The sequence below is a fragment of the Eptesicus fuscus genome, chromosome 9 (assembly GCF_027574615.1).
Source record: "Eptesicus fuscus isolate TK198812 chromosome 9, DD_ASM_mEF_20220401, whole genome shotgun sequence".
NCBI classification, from domain to species: Eukaryota; Metazoa; Chordata; class Mammalia; order Chiroptera; family Vespertilionidae; genus Eptesicus; species Eptesicus fuscus.
In genome coordinates, this window is record NC_072481.1 from 80,407,961 (window position 1) to 80,423,152 (window position 15,192).

Genomic DNA, 15,192 nt, shown 5'->3' on the forward strand with positions numbered 1-15,192 from the left:
GTTGCAGCTGAAATCAGAGGTAGGCTGAGGGAGGGCTGTGGTGTGAGGCACAGAAGCACCTGCTAAAAGGGATAAGACCCCAGCCCAACTGACTGATTTAGAACCTGTGATCTTTTCAGGTTACATCTCCCTTTGGCTAACAAAGATGTGAGGTACATGTGTAAGTTAGGGTGATGTGGAAATATAGAATGCACATCATCAGTATTAAACATAGAACTAGGGGCCCAGTGCACAAATTCGTGCACCTTGAAAGGAACTGTGGGCTGCGAGGCTGCAGTGGGCACAGCGGCGGGTCTTGGCCCATCCTCTGCCTCCTGACCGGCCCCTCCCTCCACAGCCCCCAGTCTCCAGTCTGCCAGCAGCCCTGCTCGCACCCACTGATGGCGCAGAGCAATTGGGGCTGGTGCCAGCAGTGGGTGCGAGCAGCGGCTCTGGTGCCGGCTGCGGGTGTGAGCAGGGCCAGCGCTGGCAGTGGGTGTGAGTGGTGGTGCCAGCAGCAGGTGCAAGCGGGGCTGGCGCCAGCAGCAGGTGCCAGTGCCAGGCAGGACCACGGTTTGTGGGAGCAAAGGATTTTCAGTAACCACCAGAGGCTCCCCCCAATGACAGCAACCGGCACCCCACCTTGGTCTGGCGCCCCACTCACCTGCTCCACCATCCCGCCGTGGCCGACACCCACCATGTTTTGCACATGCCCCCTGATGGTCAGCACATATCATAGCAACCAGCGTTCAGTTGTTCTGGTTGTTCCACCGTTCGGTCTATTTGCATATTAGCCTTTTATTATATAGGATTATATATCCTTGGGAAGATTTGCTTTCCTGTTTGTGTTGCTTTGGTTAATGATAAATTTGTATTTCTTGCATATATGCAGATTACAATGGAAGAATGCCCAGAATATTCTAAGTATTGGATACTGTAACCAGTTTGGAATAAAAATATACTCCATTATCGAGTTTTTAAGATACATCATGCCTACAGGATTTTATAAAACTCAGAGTTGTGAATTGTGATGTTGAGTGTTTGTGGGTGTAGCGCAATGACTAAGGCAGCCATATGGAGCTAGTAGATCATTGTACATATTGCTATGGTGTGTTTTTTGTTGTTTAAAAAAATTTCTTGATAGCATCCTAGAGTTTTTCATTGAGATATAATCAATAAATAACATTGTGTAAGTTTAAGGTGTACAACATGTTGATTTGTTGTATTTATATATTGCAATATAAATACCACTGTAGAGTTAGCAACACCTCCATCACTTCACATAATTATCCTAAATAATAAAAGGCTAATATGCCAATTGACTGAATGGCCGAACAACTGGTCACTATGATGCGCACTGACCACCAGGCAGCAGACATTCAATGCAGAGCTGCCCCCTGGTGGTCAGGGTGCTCCCACAGGGGGAGCACTGCTCAACCAGAAGCCAGGCTCAAGGCTGGCAAGCGCATCGGCGGTGGCAGGAGCCTCTTCTGCCTCCGTGGCAGCGCTAAAGATATCTGACTGCTGGCTTAGGCCCGCTCCCCACCGTCAGCCGGACATCCCCCGAGGGCTCCTGGACTGGGAGAGGGCGCAGGCTGAGCTGAGGGACCGTCCCGAATGCATGAATTTCCTGCACCGGGCCTCTAGTCTTTTATAACACAATATTGTTGACCATCATCACAGTGCTGTACATTAGGTCTCCAGGACTTACTCATCTTCTAACTGCAAATCTGTACCTTTTGACCAACATCTCCCCCATCCCCCACCACCCAGCCCCTGGTAACCACCAGTCTACTCTGTTTCTAAGAGTAGATTTTTTAGATTCCACATAGAAGTGATATCATACAATATTTGTCTTTGTCTGACTTATCTCAGTAAAGTGCCCTCAAGACCCATCCATGCTGTCTCAGATGGTAGGATTTCCTTCTTCTTCATGCCGACTGATACTACGGTTTTTATAAATACATCCTTATTATCCATTCATCCAGTGACACTCAGGCTCTCTCTGTGTCTTGGCTATTGTGAATAATGCAGTCAACATGGGGGTACAGATATCTTTTAAATATCCCCTTTTTATTTCCTTTGGCTAAATACCCAGAAGTGCAGTGGCTGGATCATATAGTAGATCTATTTTTAATTTTTTGAGGAACCTTCATATTGTTTTCCATAGTGGCTGCACCAATTTACAGTACCACCAAGAATGTACAAACGTCCCCTTTTCTCCACATCCTTGCCAACTTATTTCTTGTCTTTTTTGATAACCATTCTAACAGGTGTGAGGCGGTATCTCATTATGGTTTTGATTTGCATGTCCCTGATGATTAGTGATGTTGAGCATCTTATCTTGTACCTGTTGGCCATTTGTATGTCTTCTTTGGAAAAATGTCTATTCAGATCCTCTATGCATTTTAATTAGATTTTGTTTTTGTTTTTTGTTTTTTGTGTTGTATGAGTTCTAATATCCCAAAGTTGTTGGCACTCCCCAGAGATGAACCTGAAGGGAGAGTGTCTTGGGTGAAATTATTTTACCGTGTTATGGGCCCCAGGACAGTAAGGTAGCTGCGATTTTGTTCTCCTGCCAAACTCATCCAAGCACGGTGTCTGCACAGCGTAGGTGTGGCACAGTATTTGTTTAAGGTAAAGAACTCAAGTTGTTCTCTCTTCCATTCTCCAGCTAGTCAGATTTGGGCAGGGCCGGAATCCCTGTAGACAGCTCATTTGGAGTACCCTATACTGCTGCAGAGTGAATCACTATAACCACAGCTTGAAACAGCAAAATTAGCTCATAGTCTGTAGGTCAGAAGTCAGGGTCTGGTGTGACGACCAGGTTCTCTACTCAGGGTCTCCCAGGCTGAAACGGGTGCCAGCCAGGCTGAGATCTGTTTTCTTACTTCCTCAGCCCTGCCTTGAAGGATCACTGCTCATTTTAATTATACAATTCTTTCACATTATTTCACTGAAGTTCCACATTCATATTGGATTCATAATATTTCTGTCCTAAATTTTCAGATGAGTACTGTAAGGTTCAGAAAGATTAACTGACTAGCCAGGTTGCACAGTTAATAAACAGCAAAGCCTTTTCTACTAGACCACAATGGCTATATTGTTGCTCTTTAAGAAACATTGAGTCCTTCCTATGTGCCCGGCTCTGAGCGAGGTGATAAGTTATTAAAATGAATAACGTGGTCACAGTTCTCCAGGAAGTCCAAGTCTTTACTGGTTGTACTGGATGCATGTCAGCTACAGAAGTTTGCTCACAGTGTTACAGAAACCTCAGGATGGAGCACAGATTCTACCTGAGTTGAGGGATTAACTGAGAAGTCAGTCTTGAAAGACGAACATCTCTTCTGGGAAGAGTGGGAGATGTGGGTGGGAAGGTCATTCCAGGCAGAGGAACAGCATGAGCAAAGGTGGCAGGCACAGTGCAGCCGATTCGGAGGGAGGAGTGGTTGTGTTGCAGTCAGGGCACCCTCCAGAGTTTGACACGATCAGCTTAGAGGGTAGATGTGAGTAGGTATTTATACCCACTTCCTATCTCAGTTTCTTCTCAAACCTGACCCAAATTATTGTTTCCTTAGCGGAACTAGATGCCGAGCACACCCAGAAGGTCCTGGAAATGGAACACACCCAGCAAATGAAGCTGAAGGAGCGGCAGAAGTTTTTTGAAGAAGCCTTCCAGCAGGACATGGAGCAGTACCTGTCCACGGGCTACCTGCAGATGGAGAGGCGAGGCAAGTGGCAAGGCAAGAGGCAGATGGTGTCATGTGCACCCCCAGTGGGGTGTGGTGTAAAGTCCCCCAAAATCACAGTGGATGCATCATATTTGTCTTGCTATTGTTTTTGCCTCTCTATAGTTCTGGGCTTTAGTTGAAGATATTTAGAAAACATAAAATATGTCAATGAAAAAAAGACAAAAGAAGCATTACCCATAATTATACAGCACAGAATAATCCCTAGCACTTGTTTAAAATGGTTCTTTCCAGTCTCCGTGTGTGAGTCTATATAGTTGGTATCAAACTGTACACATATCTGGCTTTATACTTTTTCTTAATACTGTGTGGGGTCTTTCCCCTGATATTAAAACTTCTTTGAAAGATGTTTTAAAGCCTGTATCTTCGTTGTCAGGGTGAATCTAGTTGAACTTCTATAACTGCTATGATCAACATCTAGATGCATGAACGTTAGGCTGCATCTCATAGCTCCCAAGAGCAAACTAAGTAGCAGAGAAATACTATTAAGCTACCGGCTCCTCCATCAGCCCCTCCTTCCCAAGACCTGGGAGTGGTGGGGGCAGCAGGAAGCACTGGGCAGGTGGGCGAGAGGGCAGGAGCAGCCTCCCGGTCCCAGACAGTGTGGAGAAGTGCCCAGAGCTTCCCCAACTGCCTGCCTTTCTGTCCTCCTGGGCATCTCACCTCTGGAAACCCCTCTCCTTCCCAGATATCTCTGTGCTCGGCTCTCTTGCGCTTCCCTGGCCTGCCTGGCTGTGGATGTTGTTCTCTATACAGACCCTTACCACAGCCCCCAGTTTATCTCTGTTACCCTTACTCTGTTCCTGGTCAGTCAGCTCTGTGTCCACCCCAGGAGAGGTTAAAGAAATCAAAGAACCAGGAAAGAAAATAATGTAGGAAAAACGAAAAAACGGTAATATGTGAATGGTCAGAATGCACTGAAGACTGCATTATGTAGACAATGCTTTTTTATTTTTTTTAAATAAATCTTTATTGTTGAAAGTATTATATATGTTCCCTTTTTCCCCCATTGACTCTTTCCAGCCCTCCCCTCCCCTACCCCAGGTCTTCAGCTCCCTATTGTCCATGTCCATGGGTTATGCATATATACATACAAGGTCTTTGGTTGAGTACCTCCCACCCACCCACCTCCCCCACCTTCCCTCTGAGGTTCCACACTCTGTTCCATGTTTCCATGTCTCTGGATCCACTCCGTTCATCTGTTTATTTTGTTACTTAAATTCCACATATGAGTGCGATCATGTGATACTTATCTTTCTCTGACTGACGTATTTCACTTAGCATGATACTCTCCAGGTCCCTCCATGCTGTCTCGAAGGGTGAGAGATTCTTCTTTTTTACTGCTGCATAGTATTCCTTGGTGCATATGTACCACAGCTTTTTTATCCACTCATCTACTGATGGGCATGTGGGCTGTTTCCAGATCTTAGCTATTGTAAATTGTGCTGATACAAGCATAGGGGTGCATACATTCTTTCTGATTGGTGCTTCGGGGATTTTAGGACATATTCCTATAAGTGGTATCACTGGGTCAAATGGCAGTCCATATGTAATTTTTTTAGGAAAGTGTCCATATTGTTTTCCGTAATGGTTGCAAAAGTCTGCATTCCCACCAGCAGTGTTCTAGGGTTCCCTTTTCTCCACATTCTCGCCAGCACTGTCATTTGTAAATTTATTGATGGTAGCCATTCTGACAGGTGTGAGGTGATACCTCAGTGTCATTTTAATTTGCATCTCTCGGATGATCAGTGACTTTGAGCATTTTTTCATGTCTCTCCAATCTGTATATCCTCTTTGGAGAAGTGTCTATTTAGGTCCTTTGCCCATTTTTTAATTGGATTGTCTTCCTTTTGTTAAGTTGTATAAGTTTCTTATATATTTTGGATATTAACCCTTTATCTGATATATCATTGCCAAATATGTTCTCCCATACAGTGGGCTCCCTTTTCAGTTTGTTGATGGTTTCTTTTGCTGTGCAGCAGCTATTTATTATGATGTAGTATATTTGTTTATTTTCTCCTTAGTTTCCTTTGCCCTAGGAGATGTATCTGTAAACATATTGCTACGAGAGATGTCTGAGATTTTGCTGCCTATGGATTCTTTTAGGATTTTTATTGTTTCATGACTTACATTTAAGTCTTTTATCCATTTTGAGTTTACCCTTTTGTATGGTGTAAGTTGGTGGTCTAGTTTCATTTTTTTTTTTTTTTTGCATGTATCTGTCCAATTTTCCCAACACCATTTATTGAAGATAAATGTCTTGCCTCCATTGTATGCTCTTGCCTCCTTTGTCAAAGAGCAATTGAGTGTAATGGCTTGGGTCAATTTCTGGGGGGTCTGTTCTGTTCCATTGGTCTATATGTCTGTTTTGTGCCTAGTACCAGGCTGTTTTGATTACAGTGGCTGTATAGTATAACTTGAATTCTGGTATTGTGATTCCTCCTACTTTGTTTTTCATAAGATTGCTGCAGCTCTTTGAGGTTTGTTTTTATTCCATATAAATTTTTGGAGTATTTGTTCTAGTTCTGTGAAGTATGTTGTTGGTATTTTAACAGGGATTGCATTGAATCTGTAGATGGCCTTGGGTAATATGGACATTTTAATGATGTTGATTCTACCAATCCATGAACATGGCATATTTTTCCACTTGTTGATATCTTCTTCTGTCTCTTTTTTCAACATCCCGTAGTTTTCCGAGAACAGGTCTTTTGCCTCCTTGGTTAAGTTTATTTCTAAGTATCATTTTGTTGTTGTTGTTGCAATGATAAATGGGATTGTTTAGTTTCTTTTTCTGAGAATTCATTATTGGTATATAAAAAGCCATTGATTTTTGGGTGTTGATTTTATATCCTGCTACATTGCCAAATTCATTTATTAACTCTAGTAGTATTTTGGTGGGGTCTTTAGGGTTTTCTATGTACAATATCATGTCATCTGTGAATAATGAGAGTTTTACTTCTTCTTTGTCAATTTGGATGCTTTTATTTCTTCTCCTTGTCTGATCATTGTGGCTAGGACTTCCAGTACTATGTTGAATAAGAGTGGTGAAAGCAGACATCCCTGTCTTGTTCCTGTTCTTAGTGGAAATGGTTTTAGTTTTTGCCCCCATTGGGTACGATGTTCGCTGTAAATTGTCATATATGGCCTGTTTGGATTTGCGACTCTGTATTAGGTAATCTACTACACCTCAATCTCTAGTGCAAGATGGTGTCAAAAGCTGTGTCTGACTAATTAGATCAGGCAAAGACTCAAAGCCTCCACATGTGGCTACAGACTGATAGGATTCCTCTTGATCTGCCCTCAGGCAATCATCCACAGGTGTGGTAAGATTTTCTTCAACAGTAATTGTTTCTGCCTGGAGGCTAATTATTATTCTCATAAGGGGCAAGGAGTTTTCCAATAGGGTGGGTCAGCTGTCTTCCCCCCAGGCAATGCTGCCTGTGTAGCAATTGTCTGCATGAGAAAGATGACATCTGCAGCATGAGGGAATGGCTCAGCACAGGAAACCAGGGTGTCTGCCTTCTGAGCTCTTAACCCAGAGCCCTTGGTCCTGGCTTCTGCTCACCCAGCTCCAGTCCACTCTGCTGTTCCTCTTTTGGAGCACAAGACGGGTGGCTCCACAGGGAATTTTATGCATTGGCCCTTTAAGAGAGTGCCTGAATTTCTAACCCTCTCTCCCTGGCAGACAGCAACCCCTCTGCTTTTCACAGCCAGATATTATGTGGGTATCTTCTCTGTTTTGGTGTTCTCTGCTGAGGGGCCCAGCTGGGGAATTAAGACCCCCGAGTTCTCAGTGGCAACCTCCCACAGCTGAGATATCCCTTCAGAACTTCAGCTGCTGCTTGTGGGGGCCCAGCCAGCCCTTTCATGCCTCCCTGCCCCTCCTACCAGTCTCTATGGGGTCTCCACTTTCAGTCCTTGGTTATCAGGGTTCGCTCCAGTGAGTCTTCTGTTGATTACTCAGGAAGTTTTTCTGTATTTTAGTTATAATTCCAGTTTGGACCTGAGAGCATATCCGTGCAGCATCCAGTTACTCCACTGCCATTTTAATCTCTGACAATGCTTTTTAAACTCACAGTATGGATTTGAAGTTTAACCTCTTTATCTCAGTCAGCTCTCCCTTTCTGTACTCCACTAACCTAGAGTCTTCATCTAGGAAAGTCAGCCTGTTTCCTCAGAGTATGTGCAGTGTTCAGCTTCCTTAGTGTTTGTTGCTTTGCTCCACAGATTTGTGCCATCATGGGCAGGAGCTGAGAAGGACAGTCTTAGTCCATTCAGGCTGCCATAACAAAATACCACAGACTGTGTGTGGCCGAAACAACAGAAATTTATTTCTCACAGTCTGGAGGCTGGAAGTCCTAGACCAAGGTCCTGGCTTATTTGGTTTCCTGCCAGGGTTATTTTCCTGGCTTACTAATATATCTCATTCTGCTCACATGATGGAGAGAGAGCATCTCTCTGGTGTCTCTTCTTAGGAGGGTACTAATCCCACTCTGAGGGCACCACCCTATGACCTCATCTAAACCTAATCATGTCCCAAAGGCCCTACCTCCAAATACCATCACAAGGAGGGTTAGGGCTTAAACATACAAATGGAGGGGAGCACAAACATTCAGCCCATTCAGATACAGACACCCTGGCAAATTTGACCTACAAATTTGAGCACAATGAGACATTACATTGAGAGCAGGTGGGACCATGAAGAGAACAGGAATAGAAATTCTTATGCTGAACACTTTCATGCTACCCTCATTCAGTTTAGTGCAAAAGACGTTTCCTGAGCACCTGCTAACTGTTCAGCACACTCCTAGGCCCAGAGGAGGCAAAGAGAAAATAGAAGTGTCCCTTACGAAGCTCCTATTCTCAGGGAGACCCATGAACACCCCTGTGGGTTGAGAGAAGCATGATAGGTTCAGAGTCCGTTTCTGTTTGGCAGATGGGCTGGTTGTGATGCAGGGCCCCGGGACCAGCGCAGTGGTGCTGGCAGGAATGTGCTCATCCCCACATGCTGAGCAGGCAGCAGTTAAACATTAAGGAAGTGAATTGTTTTTTTGGTTTTGAGCTCTTAGAACAATAATTTTCATCAAGTTTCAAAAACGTATTGGGCTCATTTTTTTTTAAGGTAAAAAAACTGGGAGTCAGGCATATGTTGCCAATATGTGTGGTTTTGAAAGAAAGAAGAAAATGAGAATGTGGGTGTTTTAGCTTTCTGTCTCAGCTAGGGTTGAAAAGACATTCACAAATGACAAACAGTATGTCCATGTCCCTACAGCCTATTCAGAGCCATCCCTGAGATGCCCAGCCTGGCGAGTCACACGTTTCTTTCTTACCTTGTGTTCATCTCCAGGGATGATGTTTAATTTAGAGGAATCAATCAAAATAAAAAATCATGTCCAACTAGCATGGCTCAGTGGTTGAGTGTTGCCTATGAACCAGGAGGTCACGGTTCAACTGTAGTCAGGGCACATGTCCAGGTTGCCAGCTCCATCCCTGATGTGGGGTGTGCAGGAGGCAATCAGTCAGTGATTCTCTCCCATCATTGATGTTTCTATCTTTCTCTCCCTCTCCCTTCCTCTCTGAAATATATATATATATATATTTAAAATCACATGATATTTTGGACTCATTCCACTGAATCAGAAGTCTCAAGTCTGAATCTTTCTCACTTTCTAAAGCATCATTTTTTAATTAAGACAAAGGCATGGGAAGTTTTATCCAGAAAATGACCAGAGTAAAGGGTGAAGGGGCATCTGTGAGCACTTGATCGGTGGCGAGGCTGGAGGACCCAGAGCAGGGAGTCTCGTGTGCTGGAAGGGGAGTGAAGGCAGCGCCAGCATGCTGAGGAGCAGAGGGGCCTGGACCTGCACATGCCCAGCAGATCGACATGCCAGTGAACAAAGTTAGGTCCTTTGTAGGACCCTGATCCAGGTTTTGTCTTCCACCTGACTTGACTCCCGTTTTCTTGGGAAAGCATTTATTTCTTTCATTTTATTGCCGAGTGCCAGGGTATTCACAGTGCAGTTAGTGATAAAAAGATCACCGTGGAGATGCCCTATTCTGTACCCGTGTATCCCCACAATTAGTCCTCAGGATCCTGTGCATCTCTGCTGAGCTGGCAATGCAGCAAAGTCCAACCTCTGGAGCCAGGGGTGTCCCCTGTACCCTCAGACACTGACTCAGCCCTCAGGTGTTCCAGAGTGGACCCAGTGCTGGGGAAAGAAGAGGTGATGTTAGGGCTGGTGGTAAAATTAACAGTTAGAAAAGATAGAATAGATATACACCTATCCTGAAATTCACAGTGTCCCCCAAGATACAATCCAGAATGCAAAAATATCTCAAACATAATTGCTAGCTTATGATTTTAACTTTGTATGATTATCTTGTCACAATGGTTTTATTTAGAACTTTGAAACATATACATTTTTTTTATATTTTATTGATTTTTTACAGAGAGGAAGGAAGAGGGATAGAGAGCTAGAAACATCGATGAAACTTACTGTGATCCATCATTGGTTTTCTTTTTTAATCCTCACCTGAGGATATTTTTTCCATTGATTTTTAAAGAATGAGAGGGAGGGAGGGAGGGAGGGAGGGGAGGAGGCAGGAGCAGGAGGGGAGGGAAGGGGGGAGAGCGAGTGCGAAACATTGATTGGTTCCCTGCTGCACAGGCTTTGACCAGGGCCAGGGATCGAACCTTCAACCCTTAGGTTTCCAGGTCAATGCTCTAACCATGGAGCATACCCACCAGGGCTGGTTTTCATTTTAACTGGAAATTTTAAATATTCAAAAAAGAACAGAAAATAATGTAACATACCTGTTTCCAGGTTTAGCATGTTAATATTTTACCATATTTGCTTCAGATATTAAAAGAATGTTAAGAACTAGTCCAGATGTATAAAATGGTTTGTTAGAAGGATATAAGTATATATTTGATATAACTCCAAGTTATAAGAACATCCTACTAAGTTTTTAAATTTCCATTTTATATTTGGCTCTTAAGTCCACACCACTTGATTTTTGTTTATGTCATGGGCTATAGGTCCAATTTTAATTTTTTTCCAAAGCAGTACCTATTTGAGCATTTTCTCCACTGTTCACATTGTCAATTTCCATGCAGTGTGAGTCTCTCCTAGGCTCTCTTTTCTGTTCTATTCTTCTATTTGTTAGCCTCAAGCCAAAACCATACTACCTTAATTATAATGATTTAAGCAGTGGTTCTCAACTGACAGCAGTTTTGTTCCATGGAAGTCATTTGGCAAGGTCTGGCAACAGTTTTGCTTGCTGTGATTGGGGTAGGCATGTGCTATTAGCATCTAATAGGTAGAGGCCAGGGATGCTGCTAAAACATCCTACAAGATACAGGGCAGCCCCACAACAGACAATTATCTGGTCCAAAGTGCCAGTAGTGCTAGGTGCAGGACCCTGTTTTACAGGAAGTCTTGATATATGTGGTAGAGTGATTTCTGCTTGCCCCTACACACACTTTATAACATTCTTTTTTCTTCAGAGTTGCCTTCGCTATTTCTATTTGAATTTGTCCCTCCTTATGAATTTTAAAGTCAGATTTCCAATTTCTATGAAAACCCTGTCCAGAGCTTGATTGGAATTGCATTGTTTCTACACCAAGTGAGAACTGGTGGCTAAGTGGGGTTGGGATTTTCTGTGGTGCATACAGTGATCTCATCATTTATTTCCTGAGTGGTGGAGAGAATTGCCTCTGACCCTGTCTGGGACCAGTGATTTCTCTGTGAGGATTACCTGTTCCTTTTCTCTGACCAGTAATAGTGACTTCCTATATCTTGTTAATTTTAGCAAATTTTTTATGGATTTTGCCCAACTTGTCCTTAGTTTTCAAATATACTAGCATAATGTCCATAGTTCTTAGTGTTTACCATATTTGGGGTTAGGTTTGCTTTTGCATTCCTCAAATTGTTAATTTGGGACTTTTATTGCTTTTTTATGAATCTTAAATTATTCATTTTTAAGTGTTTTCAACTAAGAGTCAACTTTTCATTTTATTCTTCTTCCTTTCCACTATGTCTTTATTTCATTCATTTCTTCTCTGTAGTGCTGGGCATTTCTGGGATTTTAAATTTAATTTTGTTTGGTCTAATTTAAGTTGAATGTTTAGACTCAATTTTTAGACTTATTAAGATATTCAGAGCTATGAATTTTTCACTAGGGTACCACTTTAATATTATTCTACAGGTTTTGATAAGTAATAGTTTCTGGGTACTTATAATTTTCCTGTAAGATTTCTTATTTGACTTATGGACTGTTTTTCTAGTTACTTTTTATTACTGATTTCTAATTAAATTTCAACTGTGGTTAGAGAATGGGTTTTTGATATATACATATTTTTTATTCAGGACTTACTTTAAGGCCCATTACAGAGAACTTTTCTAGATGTTCCATGTGCACTTGAGAACAAAATTCTAAATGATAGGCATGGTTTCTTTATGGGTTCCATTTCATCAAGTGGATTGCTTAATTATCAATTTTCAAAGAGGTATATTTAACCCTCCTATACCCCACCCCATGACTATGAATATTACACTTTGTCCTTCTAGCCATTTTTATAGTCACACAGAAATTTTGAAATATCTACCTGGAAAAGTAAACCTTTAAAAAATCAGTGAGTATAACTCCTTAGCCCAATATTGCTTTTGTTTCCTCTTATATCTATTTTATTTGATATTAATGTAGTTATACCAGCTTTCTTCTTAAAGTTGTTTGCCCACTTTCCACTTTTAAAAAATGTTACTGTTTATGTGTCTATGTTTTAGGAGTGTCTCTTATAAACAGACTAGCTAGATTTTATCACTTTACTAGTAATTCAGTTTTATAATCTGTTAACTGGCAAATTTGGTTCATTTACATTTATTGTGATTACTAACATACCTGACTTCATTACCACCTTATGTGGCACTTTCTATGATTTTTAGTCCACTTTTTTTTCTCTCCTTTGTTTTAAAAATATACTCTTGCCCCCCTTAAGAGGACAGCACAGACAGAAAAGGAGCCTCTGCCCCTTTCAAAACTCAAGTCAAAGCAAGGCCAAAAGCCAGAATGCCACGCTGGTGGCCTCCACAGCCACACAAAACCTGCACGTCACTGATTTTCTAGCAGCTCACCACCCACAGAACAAGTCTGACCACTGTGCCATCCAGTTCGCCCTGACCAGTCAGCCTGGAAGAAGCTCCAGGAGAACACTGCACCGGTGTCCCTTGGATCCATCGGGCTGCGGATGTGAAGCAGCTCTGTGACAAGGTCCATGCCCTGGTCAGGTCTGATGCAGAGAAGGCGGACTTCTGACTACATTGCTTTGGATATTGCCACTTCAGGGGGATCGTCTAAACTATAAAAAACTTTCCCCCAGCTAAAAGTAGAAATGACATACTACTTACCCTTTCTTTTAGTGCTGAACTTTGATTTTGTGGTGACTAAACACCATCAGATTCTCCCCTTCATACCAAATACAACAAGGGTCTTACATTGCTTCATCTCTCATCACAGCCTTCCCCTCCTACCAAAATTGCTCAGTCCTTTAATTCTGCCAGAGTAAATCCCCCAAATTGGACACTACTATGAGTTTATTCAACGTTTTGTATTATTAACTTACGAGACTTTCCGCTGTTGAACATTTCTTGCATCCCAGACCTTCCTTCTGGGATTCACCACCATCTTCCTGAGAGCAGGCTCACGGCCAGGGTTTCTGACAGTGCTTGTCATCTTATACTTGATCATAAGTGCTGGTTAATGATAAGGAATTTTAGAGGTGGCATTGACCTTACCTCTCTCTTCATCTGCCCTTCCTCTTCTGTTCTGTCAGTTTCCCTACAATTGATGTAGGTCAGGATTTCTTTTATCTGTCTTGCTTGGAATATATTTTGGTTCCTAAATCTGGGACCTCAGATCTTTCAGCAGGCCCGGGAAACAGCCTTTGAATATGGCTGCTCCCCACATTCTCTCATTAGAACTGTGTAAACTTTTCCATTTTCCATCACTTTTAAGCTCTTTCCTCGTTCCCATCTTTTCCTTTGTGTGTAACGGGGAATTTATTCAGTCTCCTAGTTTACGAATTCTCTCTTTGGCTCTCGTTAATAATCTTCAGTTTAACTTGTGCCCAGAATTTTAAATTTCAGTGATTAGATTTTCCCTATCTGCAAGTTATTTGGCTCTTTCTCAAGTGCCTGCACTAATTTTTCTACCTTGTTCATTTTTTATTATCTTTTATTTGATTAAAAATGCTTAGTTATTTAAAATTATTGGGAAAGAATGCTAATACTGAGCTTATTTCTGACTTATTTCCATGTGTGTGCTGTAAGTTTGGGACTGTATTAAAATGGACTTTGTTTTCCTGTGCCTCTGAGATGCAAGGTTAAGGGTGTGTTCACCCAGAAATAACGTGTGTGCTCGTCTGCCAGGCACCATCATGCCTGGGGTGACTGAACCAGCCGTACTTTTCTGGACCACAGAGGTGGTTTAAATATCAACTCCAGACTCAGGAAGCACCTCTTACCTGGTACCCAGCTGAGTCAGACTCTTTAAAGTCTTATAGGTTCTTTTTGCTGGTGGGCTGATTGTATTATTTTTTAGTCTGTGTTTTCACTGCAGGGGCTCATGGTTCCATCTCCCCAGCTTGCTAATGCCCTAACATTGCTGCTAAGATTGACGAGTAGAGAAATGTCACAAGGGCAGTAAAACTTCAACTGCAATGATAACAGAGTTTGGGGGCAGACGCAGAGATGTGTGGGGGAAGCAGAGATGTGTGTGGTGGGGAGCTTGCTAATCACCTCATGCTGCTGCAGGAATGTTCCCCTCCTTCAGATAATGCCCTTCTCCCAGCAGCCAGGAACTGCTTAATGCAGAAGTGGGTCTGTCTGCAGCACCTGCAGACAAAGGGCTGGGGGTGAACAGGAAACCTGCTAGGGAACCAGTGTTAATCTCGGATAGATTTCAAGTATTAAACTGGGATGCAGCATTTACTATATTGCTCCCAATTGTGTTTTTTAAAGTTTGGAGTAGCAGGAGATATTTTATACCTAGAAAATGCAGCGCAGTTCGCCTAATGAATTGAAGTTCGCTTTTTAAAGTATCGTTGAAGATAAAGTGTCAGTTCTTCTGGTGCCACTCTATTCCAGAGCCCATGGGGAGCATGTCGTCCATGGAGGTGAATGTCGACATGCTGGAGCAGATGGACCTGATGGACGTGAGCGACCAGGAGGCCCTGGATGTCTTTTTGAATTCAGGCGGAGAAGATAACGCCGTGCTGTCCCCTGTCTTAGGTAGGAGGTGACCAACCTGCATAAACACCTCACCCCATTGTTCCCTCAGAGGGAAGACGTCGGGTAATGATGCAGATCTCTAAGCCGCGGGCAACTGCTTGTTCTCATCCATTTCCACTTGCCTGTGTCTGGTCTCACAATGGTGGGCAAATGAAACAGCTGTTCTGTCACAAATT

At 42.7% G+C, this 15,192-nt stretch overlaps 1 protein-coding gene across 2 annotated transcripts in view; it reads left to right on the plus strand.

The window, feature by feature from the left end:
* DTNBP1 (dystrobrevin binding protein 1) overlaps nucleotides 1-15,192 on the plus strand; it is a 151,835-nt gene that overhangs the window by 134,865 nt on the left and 1,778 nt on the right. For both annotated transcript variants that reach the window (XM_008146095.3, XM_054721448.1), the window contains exons 8-9: nucleotides 3,558-3,710; nucleotides 14,873-15,016. In XM_008146095.3, coding sequence (XP_008144317.2) covers nucleotides 3,558-3,710; nucleotides 14,873-15,016 — 297 coding nt within the window. The remainder of the gene's footprint in view (nucleotides 1-3,557; nucleotides 3,711-14,872; nucleotides 15,017-15,192) is intronic.